Source organism: Engystomops pustulosus, chromosome 3 (genome assembly GCF_040894005.1).
Source record: "Engystomops pustulosus chromosome 3, aEngPut4.maternal, whole genome shotgun sequence".
Lineage (NCBI taxonomy): Eukaryota > Metazoa > Chordata > Amphibia > Anura > Leptodactylidae > Engystomops > Engystomops pustulosus.
The window spans coordinates 97,480,345-97,498,457 of NC_092413.1; the positions used below are offsets into that span (position 1 = coordinate 97,480,345).

At 41.6% G+C, this 18,113-nt stretch overlaps 1 protein-coding gene across 4 annotated transcripts in view; it reads right to left on the reverse strand.

The window, feature by feature from the left end:
- LAMA2 (laminin subunit alpha 2) overlaps window positions 1-18,113 on the reverse strand; it is a 567,760-nt gene that overhangs the window by 275,109 nt on the left and 274,538 nt on the right. For all 4 annotated transcript variants that reach the window (XM_072141562.1, XM_072141561.1, XM_072141563.1 and 1 more), the window contains exons 17-18: window positions 11,565-11,692; window positions 868-954 (exon numbers count right to left, since the gene is read on the reverse strand). In XM_072141562.1, the coding sequence (XP_071997663.1) occupies window positions 868-954; window positions 11,565-11,692 (215 nt within the window). The remainder of the gene's footprint in view (window positions 1-867; window positions 955-11,564; window positions 11,693-18,113) is intronic.

The window sequence follows — 18,113 nt, forward strand, 5'->3', positions numbered from 1 at the left end:
ATGTGCCCCAATATCTGAGAAACAAGTTCCAAATTTTGTAGCTTGCGTGAGGCTGTAGAGTACATCTGAGCTGTCTTGGTAACAAGCAAAGAATTCCATTAACCTGGAAAATCTAGGTTGCCTCTAAAAAATCAGTCTCGACATACATATTTGCCAGACTTTTCAACTACTGTAGCTCAATACACAGGAGTCCAATGAAGTAACTGTGTAGATAAAAAACAAAGCTATTTTTACAGTCCCAGGTGTTTTTATACAAATGCATTGAATTGTTACATTTATAACTCTGACCCAGAAGAAGTTTTCAAAAGAAATACGATCTGCGGAGATGTTTATTTCAGCTGTTGCATTGAGAGTTTATAGTTCTAAAGTTAGAATACTCTTAAAATATTCTACTCAAAAACAGAATACGACTAAACAGAAAATACAGCCAGTGGAGATAATACACAGCTAATACAGACTTACTTTCTATTAGATTTACCTTTATGTCTACTTTTTATGTTAGATGTGTTTCTTTTCTTTTTTATATGAGTAACTCTATCTTACCTGAAGGTAGTGATTACTTCCTCTTGGAGAAATTGGACACTGTCAAGTAGTTACAACTCATAAATTGAACTGTACCAGTCAACACAATTATGAGTATATTGGTGGCAATGTGAACAAGACTTATTGGAACTTTGTCATTTGCGTGGTGTAATAATCAGTTTACGTAACATAATTCAGTCATTTGTTCTTTATAAAACTATAGAGAGCAAATTATGAAGAAAGCCAAATGCTTGACTCATAACTTCTACATGTTACTTTAATCTGGTAAAAGCAAGCTCTAAGTAAAAATAAAAGGCATGATCACTTAGAGAGGAGCATTCTTACCGTTCACACCGCGGCCCTGTATACCCAGGAGGACAGGCATCACAAACTAATCCACGACTTGGATCCAGGTGGCATGTTGGACTGAAGCTTTGTTGTTGACCAGAAATAAAACAAGGAAGAAGGAATGCAAAGATTAGAAAAGGTAGAAGCATTGTTGCAGTTATTCTTCAGAATTCATCACTCCGTAAACATGTAGACCCAGGAAGATCCCTTCTGCACTAGACACACACATATAGCTTTGGCTCCAGCCAATAGTCCCTGGAATGACTCTACTATTTCTGCCGACACTAGATATAGTACAGTGAGTGGCAGCATCCCAATGGCATGTTATGATGGGGCTTACTTTAGACTGACACAGATCCTGTTCACTTGCGAATAAGCAGGAATGTACAGCTGCTTGTCTGTGCCCTGGAGGCCAGTGCCAGAATATACTATGTGGCTGAGTTTCAGAGAAAAGTGACAATAGTTTTATTAGAACTGAAAATATTCTCAACTATTACAAAAGTATCAATTTGTTCTTATACAGCCTATAAAATGCATTTACTGAACAGTAATATAGAGGTGGCATAACAGTAAGGGAAAGCAATGTATTTATCTATGGGGATATTCTCTTATTGAATTTAAATCTTTTTTGTTTTAACCACTGTCTGATAAATTTCAGAGATTGTTATAAAATTAATAATTTACAATAAACATGCAGAATATAAATATAACTTCAGTTAATGGCACAACTTGATTTTTTAGGCATCATTTAATGATACAAATGAGTATTTTTAAATACATCTAAATATATAATATTCAGGATCACAATAACTTAATAATCCTATGACTGTACAGATGTATTTGTTAACTACCTTCATGAATGGTTAAAGGGTTATTTCCACAAAGACAAGATTCTTAAATATACTCAGGATAACAAAATAACACATTCTCTAATTTACTGTTATTAACAAAAATACAGTATTTCACAGATATAATTCCAACCAGTCATGATGTGTGCAGATCTGACCTTAAAACTTCTGACTACTGTTGGATTGTTATCATGAAAAGCTTCTGCACAGTGCACATTGCAGTGCTCTCTGTCTTCTGCCCCTCCCCCTGCATTACAAAACCAGCTCAAACGAAGGCACTTCCACCAAGCAGCAGTGTCCAGAGACTTACTACACAAGCTACAGACCGATAAGGTCTTTGTCCAGAGGAGGGAGGCATAGAAGAGATGTGTGTGTTATAGGTGAGAAAGAGCCGGAGTGTGTCATTGTGTTTCATATGTATCTCATGGATCTCATCATCTCATGTCTCTGATATGTCTCATCTCTCTTTTTCTATGTGTCGGATACTAGTAGAATGTACTGAAGCTAAATAAAAGTGTACCTAAACCCTGTGGGTTTGAGCATCATGTGATCAGGAAGCATCCATCAGGTGATGTGTGTGCAACCTTTACATTGGGTCTTCATGTGTATATATTGTTTGTTCATGTGTAGCTAGTTAGGCTATGAGTAAGGGCCATTTTAGGGCTTAAACCCGTCAATCACTCATTCTATGTGTCAAAAATTTGTAGAATAAAGCTTAACCCCTAAATGACTGCCCTATTGGGTTTTTACTGCGGTCATTGTTTCTACGGTGAACAGAAGAAGATTTCGGGACACCGGGTCTCGCTGGTGCCAGTGTCCGGCTGTGATATCACAGCCCAGACCTGGCACTAAAAGCCGGGATCGGAAAAACTCAGATCCCGGGTGTTTAACCCCTTACACGCTGCGGTCATGCTTGTAAGCGTGTCCCACTTGGATCAGACCCCCCCGGTGTGCTTACTGGAGGATCCGATCCCTCTTGCCATAACCCCGGGGCCCAGCGAGTGCCCCGAGGCTGTCGGCTCTCATTCACACCGGGTTTCGCCTCCTGGCAGGACTCGGCTGTAGGTAACTGAGCATGCTCAGCATGCTCAGTTACTTACACTATACACTGCAATACAAGTGTACTGCAGTGTAAAGGCTTGAACAAGCGATCAGATGACGTCTGTGACGTCATCTTACTGGCACAGTGCCAGCCTATGCAAGTGTATAGGGTTAAAGATATATCCGCCACGGAGCGTGAAGGGGTTAAATAGCTATGCTTCGCACAACAGTTACTGGATGACAACAGAAAGTCACATATTGGCTAGACGGTATATTACTTTGTGTTATCATATCATTTTGTGCTAGTACAAGATGTACATGCTTTTGACATATAGGGGCACATTTACTTACCTGGTCCCTGCACGATCTCCGTGGTGCGATTCCAACAAGGATAAAGTCTTCTGCGATTTAATAAGATTGTGCGCCCGAGACCTTGCTTGTGTCGCTTCCCCGCTCAGGTCCGCCGGAGTTCACCTTCTTCCTCCCGGTGTATGTAACTGCATGTCGGAGCCGTCGGATCGTCCGTCGGCCCGCCCCCGATTTGTGTCAACACAATCTGATCGCGTGCAACGCAATCCCGGAGCGATCCCCGAAAATGTCGGAAAACCCGACGGAAATAAGCCACATAGTGTAAATCTATCTATGAAGGACACCATTCTATGGCATTTTTCATTCATGTTAATAAGAAATCATTGTAAATATGTGGCCACTCTTAAAGGGGTTTTACTGTTTTAAACATTGATGACATATCCACAGTATATAGTTCAGTCACTTTTATCATATTTAGTTTTTCTTTTCTTGTAAATGTCCTGGGATTGGGTCATTTGATCGAAAAGGTTCCCTATGTTATGCCCTTCTGCTCATTAATTTCTAATGTAGTGCTAATGATTAGACAGAATCCACAATTAGTTACACAGTCATAAAGTTGCGGATGATGTTGCACCTTCCCTGACTGTATTTGTATGTATATGATTCCACTTTACATAGGAAATCACTGTATACTTCATTTCTCTATACACTTGAAGGACCAAAATTACTTACTTGCTATTAGAGATGGGCAAATTTGTTGAAATTCGATTCGACCCACTTCGCCAAATTTTTTGAAAAATTTTGATTCGATTTGACTCGAATCGAATCATAACGAATCACATTAAGACACAGGTGTTTCCTGGCTGCAGAGAGCCTGTGTTGTAGAACGTTGTGCCATTCTCAAATGTGCATATGGAGCGTGGTTTGGTCTTCAAACAATGCTGTATTTTAGTATGACAAGGACATGACAGTCACCACTCTTAGAAATGTTTCACTCTTCAATTCCATGGACACTTACAGAGGCCAACTTCACCAAATAAGTGAAGCGGGAACGCAGCCTGACAAGGTAACGTCTGTGCCAGCTCGAAAGGACTGACCTGAGGGCCAAGATCCCACTATAACATCAAAGAGTGCACTCTTTTTACACTGACATCAGATGATTCCATAGATTACAAGAGAACCTGTTCTGTTAAACGCGGATACATGTAGAAACACCCCCACAGAGTGGAGAGGGACATGGTAGGCCACAGTGTGGCACAATGACAGAGTGTGGAGGTGGCAGCAACCTGGTAGGCCACAGAGTGGCACAATGACAGAGTGTGGAGGTGGCTGCAGCAGGAGGCCACAGAGTGGCACAATGACAGAGTGTGGAATTGGCAGCAACTTGGTAGGCCACAGAATGGCACAATGACAGAGTGCGAAGGTAGCGGCAGCAGCAGGCCACGGAGTGGCACAATGACAGTGTGGAAGTGGCAGCAACCTGGTAGGCCACAGAGTGGCACAAGAGTGTGGAGGTGGCGGCAGCAGCATGAGGTCAGAGAGTGGCAAGATAACAAATTCTTTCGGTGGCAACAACAAGGTAGGCCACAGTGTGGCACAATGCTGAAGTTTGAAATGAATTTGAAATTGAAATTTTCAATTTACATTTGAATTTGAAGATTAGAGAAGCCACATGCATAATACATTACAATTTTCCTGAAAATATTATGTCTTTGCCAACAAAGAACTGCAAAGTTGGCACCAGCAGCAGAATGAGGTCAGAGAGTGGAACAATGATAAACTATTTCGATGGCAGCAACATGGGAGGCACAGAGTGGCACATTGACAGAATGTGGAGGTGGCAGCATCCGAAGCAGCAGCAAGAGGTCAGAAAGTGGCACAATGACAAATTCTTTAGCTGGCAGCAACATGGGAGGCCACAGAGTGACACAATGACAGAGTGTAGAGGTGGGTAACAATTCCAGTACCTGGTAAAGATGGTAGGTAGCAGATGGAGCAATTGACAGCAGATATGTGGCTGGCAGCAGACATGCGGGTGGCAGCATCAGAATAGTGGCTGAGGCAGGTAGTTAGAATCCAAACTCATTTCTCAATGTTTGGGGGAGGCATCATGGCTGACGCATAAGGCATTTGTGTGTTGAAATCCTGTCCGATCCAAGCCTGATTCATCTTGACAAAGGTCAGTCTCTCAACATTGCGGATGGACTAGCAGGTTCTCCTTGGGGTAAAGATGGTCCCCACTGCACTGAACACCCACTCTGATGCCACACTACTGGCCGGGCAGGACAGCTTCTCTGCAGTACACTCTGCAAGTTGCGGCCATGCATCAAGTTTGGCTGCCCAGTAGTCCAGGGGATCATCTACCTGGGGTGGTAAAGTCCAGTCCAAGTTGGCCACCAGCTGCTGGTGCAGGGTCTGCTCCATGTCCTGCTGCTGGTGGCTACCCTCCTCACTAGGCAGGGGAATGAAGTTGATCATTAAGGACTCCAGACTTAAGCTGATGCTGATGGAGCTGCTACTGCTCCTATCCCCCCATCTCTCCAAAGCAGCCATGGCAGTAGAACGTGAGCGATGACTGCCAGGAATCCCCTGTTTAGACCTGACAGAGGATGGACGATGGTGCACATAGGCAGCAGCCAACTGTCTTTTCAGTATTTCTCTATAGTACGCCAGTTGTTCCTCCCTCTTGGCAGCTGGAAAAAAGTCACCCTTTTTGACCGGTAGCAAGGGTCCAAGAGGGTGGAGAGCCAAAAGTCATGATGCTGGATGTTCACTATTCGGCTGTCACTAGTTAGGCAAAGCTGCATGCTGCGGGCCATCTGCACAAGTGACTCTGAGGGACTCCCAGCCTCCATCTCCACTGCATACTGCCATGGTGCTTCTGGGTCATCTGCCACATCTTCTACCTCCTCCAGATGCTCCTGCTCCTCCTCTTTTGTCACCTGAGTGGAAAAACCACTGATTCCACCAGCCCCCAGTAGACATGTGGCTATGAGATGTAGTTGCCATTTCGAATGATGTTATTCATCCCACAGTCCTGGCGACTGACAAATAATGTGGCCTTTTGCATCATCAAAAAATCATTAATGGTTTTTCTCTGTTCATACAGGCGGGTTAACATATAGAGGCTGGAATGCCAAAGGGTGGAAACATCGCATATCACACCATGTTGGGGGAAGCCGTTCTGCCGCTGCAACTTGAGAAGGGTGTGCTTGGCTTTGTAAGAATGGCTGAAGTGCATACACAGTTTCCTGGCCATTTTTAGAATGTTTTGCAGATGGGTGGAAGGACTTGAGATACCTGTTGACAACCAAAGTGAACATGGGCGCCACGGAGCGTGCATGGACCATCCCAGGCAAACCAGGTGTAGAACTGCGTGACACCACTGTGCCCTGCACATGTGGTATGATGGAGCAGCACTTAGACTTGTGGAGGCTGAGGTGGTGGTGGTGGTGGAGAAGGAGGCAGACACTGGCGCAGGAACAGCAGTTTGACAACGTGGAGGAGAAAGCGGCGTCTCCTGTTCAAGTGTGGCTGGGCAGGAAGCACATTCACCCAGTGGGCCGTAAAGGACATGTATTGGCCCTGACCGTAGTTACAGCGCTACACGTTCCACACTGCCATACACCTTGGAAAAAGCTGATAAGCTTGAGGATTGGCCCATCTTCTGTTCTACATATTTGTGAAGGGCTGGCTCTGCCTTTTTGGATAACAAAGTTCGGCTTAGAACTCTCCACCTCAGTTCAGCACAAGCCATTAGTTCTCTGAAGTGTGCAGAGTCCGCGACTTGGAAAGGGAGGGACAACAGTACCAACAACTTGGACAACACCAGGGTCAGCTTCTGCACCTTAGGATGGCTGGACGCATACAGTTCCCTCTTTGTAATTGCCTTTTTCAATGACTGCTGGCACCATGCGTAGCAAGGAACAGGAGCATCTGGACTGGGAGATGATGTCAAAGACAAACAGCTCCCTTTGGCAGAGGTGCTGGAGCCTTGACTGGCTGAAATGGCATGTGTGTCACTAGGTGCTTCTGCTGTTGCTGCGGCTGCAGGATGGACCTCCACATCTAAGCTACGTTTCTCCTAGGCCTTTGGATGGTGACGCTGCATGTGACTACTAATGCCGCTGCCTCGCTGAGCCTCTTTGCCACTGCATGTAACACGTTGTGCTCGCGCTCATTTTGGTAATAAAAGAGTAAAATAAAAACGTTGTTCCCACGAATCACTGTAAACTTTGGATTCTTGATGAATCAAATTTTTCCTGAAATTCAACTTCCGAATTCCACTTCATTCGAATCGATTTGCCCATCTTTACTTGCTATCTTCCAAGTGAATGGAGACCCTTGTATATGTGACCCTCATAGCAGGCTTTTCATTATTGTTGTTCACAGTAATACACTGGATGATATTTTACAAGTAGATCAACTGCTACAGATTCAATCATCATTACTTATTAATAATAATAGATTCTTCTGTGAACAGGTGACTACTGTGCATCATTTTATCAACTTTTAAAGGAACATTAAAGCAGGAGTTTTCCAAATCTCCATCAAAAGAAAGATAAAAGTATTGTTGTTTTGCCTTTTAGTTTGACCATTCTACCACACTCGTGACATTTGCCCATATATATTGTATATGCACTAGTTTTTTTTTGTCTAAGGTTGCTCCAGAAAAAGTGTCTTTTGAGATTGCACATGTATTTATGAAGTGCCACTTTTGTTCCATGGTTGCATTTTGTCCAACACTTTAAAAACGATGCACCTAAAGGTGGGTGGTAGTGCTTAGTCTGAGTTAGCAACACATTTATTATGTCCCAATTGTGTTGGTACAACCTTGTCACATCCCGAAAACAGACCAGATTTACTAAGAGCGTGCGCCACTACTAAACAATGTGGCCCAACTTGCACAAATAAGTTGCAAACTGCACTAAGGTGGATTGCGCCAGTTTTAATATATCTGGGTCATTTCAACTAGTACTTGTCTTTAAAAAGTCTTCTGTTTATTTTTTATTTTTTTTACTAATAAATTTCTGCTGAAAGAAAATAGATAACATTTGGGATTAGAAAAAAAAAATCTCAAAGAAATCCGTTGGCTCCACTGCTTAGCACTTGGCTTCCCAGATGGAAAAGAAAAAAAGGATTGGTGATTCCAAAGCCTGACATTTTTTATTTGGATCATTCATTATAGAAATGCATTATCTACAAATATCAAATGTGATTGTTATGTATGGGAAAGGTTAATCAAAATCATTTCATTTGGACATTTAGCAATGTTTACGGGGCACCTGCAGCTGTTCTTTTCATTGCTAATGCAGGTCACTGCACCCTCTCAGTAATGTCTGGGATGTAAATCAATCCATTTGTGTTTGACAAGCACAATAATGAAAAATAAATGTTTGCTTTTCTTGGGTAGCATTTCCTGTGCCATTTATTATTCATAATCCTTTAGTTTAGTTTATGTTTGGATAAGAAAATTAGGAAAAAAATTAGATGCAAAAACAAGCACGTGCCACTTATCCAAAACGTGTCTACCAAAATGTCTGTGGAAATCAGGTGGTAAGAAGAAACTTGGAATCTGGTGCTCAAAACACTATAATATCGTAAATAATAGTTTTTATAATATAATTCCTAGGATAAAAGCATAGAGTTGGAGTAGTTCCCTTGCTTTTGGACAGAGTGGTCTCAGTGTCTGTACACAGCAGGTAAACAGCAGTGAATCTATTGTGTAAGAACTAGTAAAGAGGAGAGATGGGGTTGAGATTAACTGCTCTATGCAGGGGTGGGGCTGGTGTAGAATCATCAGAAGCTTGTGGAGGAGGAGGGAGAAGGAGACCTGTGTAAGAATCATGCACTGAATAGAGTTACTGGTAGCATGTAGGAGAGAACTAAGCTTCACCCACAAACCTCCTGAAATCTATTGCAAGGTCCTGACTGGTAATCAGAAGCAGCTGGCAACAGAGAGTTGACTAAAAAGTTGACTTAAAGGAATTCTACAATCAAAATCCATCATGATGAACCAGAGGCACTGCCTCATATTTGTTGTCCATGGCCGTCTTCCTTCTTAAAGTTATAATAATAAACCAGATGGGCCATGTTCCAGGGCCCCTCCATGCTGTAGCTTAACAGGCTTTTACAGTGTGCAAAGAGCACTTCCCCCTCTGTGTGTTGTAATAACATGGCATCAGAGGAAATTTCAGCACACATTTGGAGGGACAGTTTGACAGCCTGTAAATTTGGGCAGATGGGCTCTGGTAACATCCCTCCCCCCCGAAGAGCCCTAATGACTCATTAGCATAATTTTAAAAGTTGATGTTAGAGCGAAGAAGGCTGTGGAAAATACATATAAGCATATTACCACAGTCACAGCACCTAGACCTATAAGTAAGTGCCCCTGGTTTATCGTGCTTGAATTGAATGGTGGATTTCCTTTAACACCTTCCTGATATAGGAAGTAATAGTACAGCACAGTAGGCAGTTACTTGCCGACCCATCCTGTACTATTACGTCCTATTTCTGGCACCGGCTCTCAAGCTGTATATTTCAGCTGACACTCTCCTGTAAAAACCATAATCAGAAAAATAACTGCAAAACTTGTCAAAAATGAACTTTTTTCATCAGATTCCTTCACTAAACAGTGTTGTCATCATGTAAAAGATAAGCCCTCAACCAGCTCTATCATCTGAAAAATACAACAGTTATGTCTCCAAAAAGATAGTGATTCTAAAACAAATTAGTTTTTTTCTATTAATAGTTTTTCTTCTGTAAAATTGTAAAAATATATCAAAACCTTATGTTTGAAATGTGTACGTATTTTGAAAAAAACATTAATTTAACAAACAAACATATGTTGAGGGTGTAGTTTTTTAAATGGGTAATTTATGGGGTTTTACTATATTTTTGCTAATATGAAAAATCCCACATAAAGTTTTAAGCCTCATATTATTCTACAAAAATTACAGGACCCATAAAAAACCATAAAGCAAACATTCTTTACAAAAAAAAATGTTTGTTATCAAGTTATTTTGGTGTTATGACAATGTGTCAGGAAAGAAGAACATTTTCCATTTCCAAACACCATCACAAAACATATCACTCAAATTTTTCAACTAAAATGAATAACAATGTGGAGAAAAGTATAAAAAAATACAGGTTTAATAGATGCTCTGCCCCATAGACTAAAAAGAGCGTGTATTCCAGAAGATTGTTTTTTACTTTTTATTTAGTGGACTACGTGTTCGAGTATACATAGTCCTTTTAGTGTACATTATTGGATGTGACGAAGAGGACGGTACGTCCTCAAAACATGTAGTCCACAAAAATGCATGGTATCTCTTTAGTCTATGGGGCAGCACGTCTATTAAACCTGTAATTTTTATACTTTTATCCACTTTTGTCACCGCCAGTCACCCTCTGACAGTTACAGGAGATGCAGCAGCCTGTTCTAGACCTAATTTATTTATTAACACACTTCCCTAAAATATTCTGGGAAAACGTCACACATACACATCACTCTCTATTTCTAGGGCACCATCTGTGACACACTCTGATCCATGAAGGGCAATGTGACACAAGTAAACAATATCAAAATCACCTGGATATATTAAAGTTATAAATACTATGAGTTATAAATACTTATAGTGACACATGTCAGATTTGAAAAAATGGGGCCAAGTCATTAAGGGGTTAAAGGGGTTTCCCAATGTTTAAGAAGCATAGCTCCCTTCTTTCAGAGACAGCTCTATACTTGACCATGGGTAGCATGTGGTATTACAACTAAACTCCATTCATTTCTATAGAGCTCAGCATTGATCAAGCATTGTATTGGCACTTTCTTTTCAAGTTCCAGACAACTCAAAGTTTGAAAATAAGAAGATTGGGGATGTTTCCCATTGATTTTTCAGTAAAAGCATTTTCAAAAAGAGTAAATTGCAATTTTGTTGAACTGGCTAAAAAGTCAGTGCCTACCAGTACACGTCACACTCTGATCTATGAAGACTTGCCGTGTGATGACATCAGCACGTGGCCAGGCATCCTGTCCAGCTTAAGCAAGGAGAAGATGGGAGAGAAGGTGTGGGAACCAATAGAATTAAGTATGTACTTTTTATTGTTTTTTTAAGTTTGGGACCACTTAATTACAAAAATTTTAATTTTTTTTAAAACATTGGGCCCATGTGTAATGTATTCATTTTGTGAAGGCCCATGTGAAGGGATGGGGCTATATAGGAGGCTGAAGACATCTGGACTCACAGGACGTCTGGACCTAAAGTCATCATTAACTCCTGGACCCAGAGGAAAAGACATGTTGCTTGTGAAGCCACTTTGACTGTGTCTGATCTGTACTTAACTAATAAGTAAGTAAATAATCATTGCCTCCTCTTCCTGTGTCCAGAAATTCCCAAATCCTGGACTCCCACAGTATAGGTCATATTTCTCAGTAGCAATAAAATTGGCCTTATCTGGTACAGATATAAAGTATGTAACTATTATTACTCTTACTTGTTGGAAGCTATGCTCAAAGGACAGGCACATGGCAGACAGTCCTCATCTGTTCCATCAGTAGGATTCCCATAAAAACCTGGTAGACAGTAATCACAGTATCGTCCATAGGTGTTGTGCTTGCAGTTCTGAAAAAAAGAAGGCATTTCTGTAAAAATGTTGTGTAAATTATTTAATATGGTTGTCAAGATTATATGATCTCATGTGATTTCATGTGATCAGATACATACATGGGGTACATTTTGCAAATGTAAAGTACATTAGATGACATCACCCTGATAACATGATATGAATGTTACAAATGTCAACATGTAAAAAAATTACACAATATTTCCAATAAGTAAAACAAAGCTTTATTTGTCTGCAGTTGAATATAAGCAGCCTTTTCCTAAGTACGAGCTCCATACAGTATCATGTCCTAGCAGTGGCAATCAGGAACAAGGAGGCAGGGCTGTGCCCAAGTATTGAAGAGACATAGAGCTGGTAAGTCAAAATAAGGGGTGTTTCTCACTGGTGAAAACAAGAGTCATATCTTGAATAAAAGAGTCAAGTATGCAAATTTACATATCAGAAAATGGCTGTAATTAACTCCTTAAGGACGCAGCCATTTTACAGCTTAAGGCTCAGTCCCATTTTTTTGGATTCTGACTTGCGTCGCTTTATATGTGTCATAGGTGCTCACACGATCCATGTCGCGGATCGCGAGTGCACCCGTGCTCCGCCGCCTGCCGGACCCCGTCTCCCCTCACTTACCTCTCCTGGCTCTTGTCTGTGCTCCGGCTCCTGGTGTGTAGGCCGCCCGCTCCTTCCCTGCAGTCGTGCGCTCCTGCCACTATGGGGCGCGCGCGGACTTCTCAAGCCTTAAAGGGCCAGTGTCCTCCTGATTGGCTCCTGCTAATCCAGCTCGCCCTTCTAATCTGGTACCTCCCTTCACTCCCAGTCAGATCTACTCCTAGGATCTCCTATGGTTTCCATGCCAGGCTTCCTTAACTGTTCCTGTGGAAGAGAAAGCCCATTAGCATTTCCAGATGCTTTCTTGTGTTCCTGTGTGTCTCCAGCGTTCCATTCGCTCCTGGTGTGTCCTGTCTTCCAGCATTTCCAGACGCCTCTGTGTCTCCTGTCTCCAGCGTTCCCATACGCTCCTGGTGTTCCTGTCTCCAGTGTTACCAGTGTTCTCCGTGTTCCTGTCTCCAGTGTTACCAGGGTACCTCCGTGTGCTCCTGCCATCCTGTCTCAAGTCTTCAGTCTGCCTTTGTGTCTCCTGCTGTGCCTCCCAGGGTTCCAGTCCAGCGATGTCTGCAGTCCGCGCCAGCGTTACCAGTGTTCCTCTGTGTGCTGCTGTCATCCCGGGCTTGGACTGTTTCCTGCACTTTCCTGTACCTTGGCTGCCACCGTGGGCCTCATTCCATCTCCCACGGTGGTACAGAGGGTCCACTGGTCCACAGACTCCTCCCTTCGGACTCTTCCCACAGAGACTTTTATAAGTAACAGTGTTCAATAGTTATAACCATATTGTAACGGATCACACAGACAACAGAACTAAAAGTGATTCTAAGATTGTTTTTTCCTCACATGTTGTACTTCATTTTAGTGGTAAATTTTGGTTAATGAGCTTTGCGGTTATTTACAAAAAAAATTAAAAAATAATGAATTTTTGGAAAAATTTGCCATTGTCGAAATTCAAAATCGTTACGCTTTCAGGCAGATAGATTAACCAACTAAATAAATTGCTGAATAACATTTCACATATGTCTACTTTACATTTTCATCATTTTTGAAATGTCTGGATAATTTATTTTGATGTCACGCGCCTTACAAATCGAATATCGGTTTTCCGCATTTTCAGAATTGACTATTTTGGGGATAAATACAGTTTTGAATTATATTTTACATATAAAACATCAAAACCCTCCTAAATAACCAATCCATTTTCAAATCTGCACCCCTCAAGCTATCAGAAACAGATAGTTAACCCCTTGACATCTCCATAGTAATTACATCAAAATGGAGGTGAAATTTAGAATGGTCAAATTGTGTCGGTTATACGTTCATTTAGCCCTAAAATCTACACATTTCCAAAAGATAAAAAGAGGAAACCCACCACACAATTTGTTATGCAATATCTCCCGAGTACAGAGACCCCCAACACTTGGACATTATTTGTTTTATGGGCACACAGCGAGGTGCAGAAGGGAAGTAGCGCCCTGCAACTGCCAGGATTTTAGTTTCCTCATTGGCCCCTTTTGTAGGCTATAAAATTTTCGCTTTTTCGTTATTGGGGCCATGCGACAGCCTTTTTTTTTGCAGAATGAGATGCTTTTTCCAGTGTTACCATTTTGGGGTTAGTATCCCCTATTGTTGAAAATTTTGGAATATTTTTTTTCGTTTTCACCGTATAGCCTAATAATCATGTTATCTTTATTTTATGGGTCAGTACGATTACGGACATGAATATTCTTTCTTACATTTTACTAAATTGCCAATTAAAACCTAATGTGGGGAAAATTTTTGCATTGCCGTCTTCCAAGTGGCATAACATTTTTTGGCTACAGAGCTAATTGATGGTTTGCTTTATGTGGGACATGTTGTACTTTGCAACAGTATCATTCTGGAGTACTTTTTTTTATCAATTTTTATTGCATTTTTTGTGGGATTCAATAGGTAAAAATCATAATTTTTGTTGGGTTTTTAACATTTTTTTAACGGCGTTCATCATGCGGGTTCAATAATGATTTACTTTTATTTTACGGGTTGCTACGGACGCGGTGATACTATATATGTGGGGTTTGTGTTATGATTTAGACTTTTTGTAGCGTTATATGTCTCTTATATGTTATGGGGAGTATGGGCACTTTTATTGATTTATTACTTTATTTTTTTATTGAATAACCTTTTTTTTGTACTTTTTGACTATTTCCACCATAGGACATGAACAAGAAATTATCTGATTGCTTGTTCATAATAAAACTCTGCAATACTGATGTATTGCAGGGTATAAGCAGTGTCAGCCTATGCACATGCATAAGCTGACACTGTGCCTTTAAGATGACGTCACAGACGCCATCTTTCAGGCAGTGCCTACAGGCAGCTCTGGGGTCCAGATGTCTGAACTAGATCTCTGAACAAGCCATCACTGATTCTGTGTCCTGATTGGCACACACAGGAAGTGCTGAGAGTATTTTACAGATGAGGTTGATAGATATATAAAGCTTTATTTCAGTGTAGGAAGAAGCCAGAAGCATGAAATATGTATCATCAGAATTCAAAGGCTCTCTCCAGCTGTTTTAAAACTATATTTTGTCAAACAACTTTACAGTTTTGCTTTAAGGTTTATTCTGAAGCTTCCTTTTTGAGCTAACCCTTTCCATTGTCATTTTTTTAATAGATAACATAGTTCACAGCAAAAGTAGTTATATAACCCAGTATCATTCTTTTCAAATTCTCTCTTTGTCAATTAGCAGTGCACTTTAAGCTGATGGGAGGATAATGTGCTGTAACTCATTGCAACCAGCTTCTATGTAATCTGTGATTCTCCTGAACAGTGTAACAGCCTGTAAGACCACGCTTGGACTCTGGTAATGCCCTCAAAACCCTTTTTGGCTCATTACCATAATTTTAAAAGTTGATTTTAGAAGAAAGGCGGACATAGCTAACAAAAATAAGAAAATTACCAGAGTCACAATGCCTGGATCTACAGTATAAGTAAGTGCTCCTGGTTTATCCTGATGGATTTTTATGGTAGTTTTCCTTTTGTAGATTTGCTTTTGTAGCAGTTTATATGGTCATTTTAATATGTGTAAAATAACATAGGAATTATACATATATAATTTAACCCAAGTGGTAACTATTATCTTTTTTTTTTTATAATTCCTTTTTTATTAATAACAGACAGCAAAACAGGTTACAAAAAATGAGAAATTCACCAGAAAGTGACATGTCAAATACAAAAAAATACCCATTCCGCGTGTCTGTCTTTTAATATTTTTTAAAATGATAAAGTTGGGTATCAAACTCTAATGGCAACGAATGGGCCTGCTTAGGGTTTAGAGAAGTAATATGAGGGAGAAGAAAAAAGAAAAGAAGTAATAGAGCGAATCTAAGAAAGAAGCAAGGGAGAGAACCAAGACCAGGAGAGTACAAAAGGGGGTATGGAGGGCTTAAGAGGGAAAGGGGGTAAGCAGAGAAGGCCGGGAGTTGAGACAAGGCTCAATCAGAGAATACGTCGAGGACATATAGGGGGGGTCATTTACTAAGGGCCCGATTCGCGTTTTTGTGACGGGTTAACCAAATTTTTCCGTTTTGCGCCGATTTTCCCAGTATTGCCCCGGGATTTCGGCGCATGCGATCGGATTGTGGTGCATCAGCGCCAGCATGCATGCGAGGGAAATCGGGGGGCTTGGCCATAAAAAACGCTGACGGATTCGGAAAAAACGCCGCATTTTAAAAAATACCTTCACCCACGATGGCTCGGTGAACTTCAGTGCATTCCGATGGTCTTCAGCGCAGCAGCGACACCTGGTCGATGTCAGAGGAACTGCCTTAGTGAATCCCGACCGGACCCGAATCCACCGCAGAGAACGCACCACTGGATCGCGAATGGACCGGGTATGTAAATCTGCCCCATAGTGTTTCTAAGTTTACAGTAGGTCTCTATATTCAGAAGACAATTTAAATTGGATCCAGGGTTGCCATGTTTTGTGGAACCTGTCATAGGTCCCATGTACCGAAGAGGTGAGGTCTTCTATGTACATTATCATTGACTTTCACTACCCACATTGCCAATGATGGTGGTACCGTTTGTTTCCATAGAAGCGGAATGCATGCCCTCGCAGCAATGATAAGAAATCGGATCAGTGATTTCTTATACTGTTGTACAGACATGTCAGAGTGGTGAAGAAGGAAGAGGGAGGGCTCCAATCTGATTGATTCTCCACATAAGCGGGATATAATTCTGCCCAAATCTTGCCAGAACGAGGACAGGATGTTACAGGAAAAGAATATATGTAGGAAGGAGCCCTCCTCTTGCCCACATCTCCAACAAGTGTCAGGGACCTGTGGAAAGATTGTATGTAATCTGGTAGGTACCCTATACCATCTTGCTAGCAATTTATAGCCTGCTTCTTGGTAACGTGAGCTGATGGTTGCATAGTGACAAAGTTCAAAACTCCTGTCTTTTTGTTCAACAGTAAAGGAGATGTTCAGGTCCTCCTCCCATTGTGTTAAATAGAGAGGGCCGGGATCATCCGGGATTGACAGTAAGCATGAGTAGGTAAGGGATAGCGTGTGCCATAGGCCATTTGCACTGACACACAGGCACTCAAAGGTGGTTTTCTCTTTTGTAAACTGTTCGCATGGAGAAACTAGGAAACTAAGTAATGCCTCAGCAGTCCCGTTCTCCATGCCCCTAGAGGACAGGGGTCCGTAAGCTCAGTCAAGTCTTGAGACGTCATCCAGTATGAATCTTTAATGAAATGTTCCGCTCTAAATCTGCCTATCCCTTTCCACTGCTTGAAGATCAAGTCTTCATAGCCCGGGGTGAAATCAGGATTGCCAAGAATCGGAGTGAGGGGAGACTTTGAGGATATAAGTCATTTCCGTACTAATTTATTCTGACAAACCGACAATGTGGGACCGATGATAGGGTTCCGTTTCAAGGAAGCAGTCAAATGAGGCTCCAACCAGGGCAAAACCTGAAGAGATGTTCGTGTAAAGGACTGCTCCAAATGGATCCAGGGTTTGGTGCTTTGATTACAACACCAGTCCAGAACCCTTGCCACATGTGCTGCGTTGTAATAGTTTTGAAAATTGGGGAGTCCCAATCCACCCGATCGCTTAGGCCTAAACAAGGTCTTGCTGCTGAGTCTTGCTGGCTTGCCTGCCCACACAAATCTATGCTGGAGAGTGTTTAAGGAGCGAAAGAAAGCCGCTGGTAAATGAATTGGGACAGCCTGAAATAAGTACAGCAAGCGAGGGAGAATGTTCATTTTAAAAATGGCGCACCTCTCGAACCACGAAAAGAGGCCCTTGGTCCATCTAGAGCAGTCTCTTTGAATATTTTGAAAAATGGGCAGGAAATTCAGTGTGTACAGTTTAGTCAAGTCCACCGACAGGTTAATTCCAAGATATCTAATACTGTTTTCAGCCCAGGCAAAGCTAAAGGAGGCTTGTAACGTTTCTTTAAGAGAAACATGTAAGGATACATTCAATGCTTCCAAATTTGACCAATTAATTTGAAAATTAGATAACAGCGAAAACTGACGTAATGCCAACATGAGATTGGGTAAGGAGACCTGAGGATTTGAAATGAAAAAGAGTAAGTCGTCGACGTAGGCAGCTATTTTGAGTCATTACTCTAATCGTGATGCCCGAGAAGTTCGGGTCACCACAAATCTTACGGAGGAAGGATTCTATGGACAGGACGAATAGCAAAGGTGAGAGTGGGCATCCCTGTCGTGTGCCATTTTGAATGTTAAAACTATCCGATAAAACACCATTTACGTGAATCGAGGCCGAGGGAGAGGAGTACAGAGACAACACGCACGCAAGCAT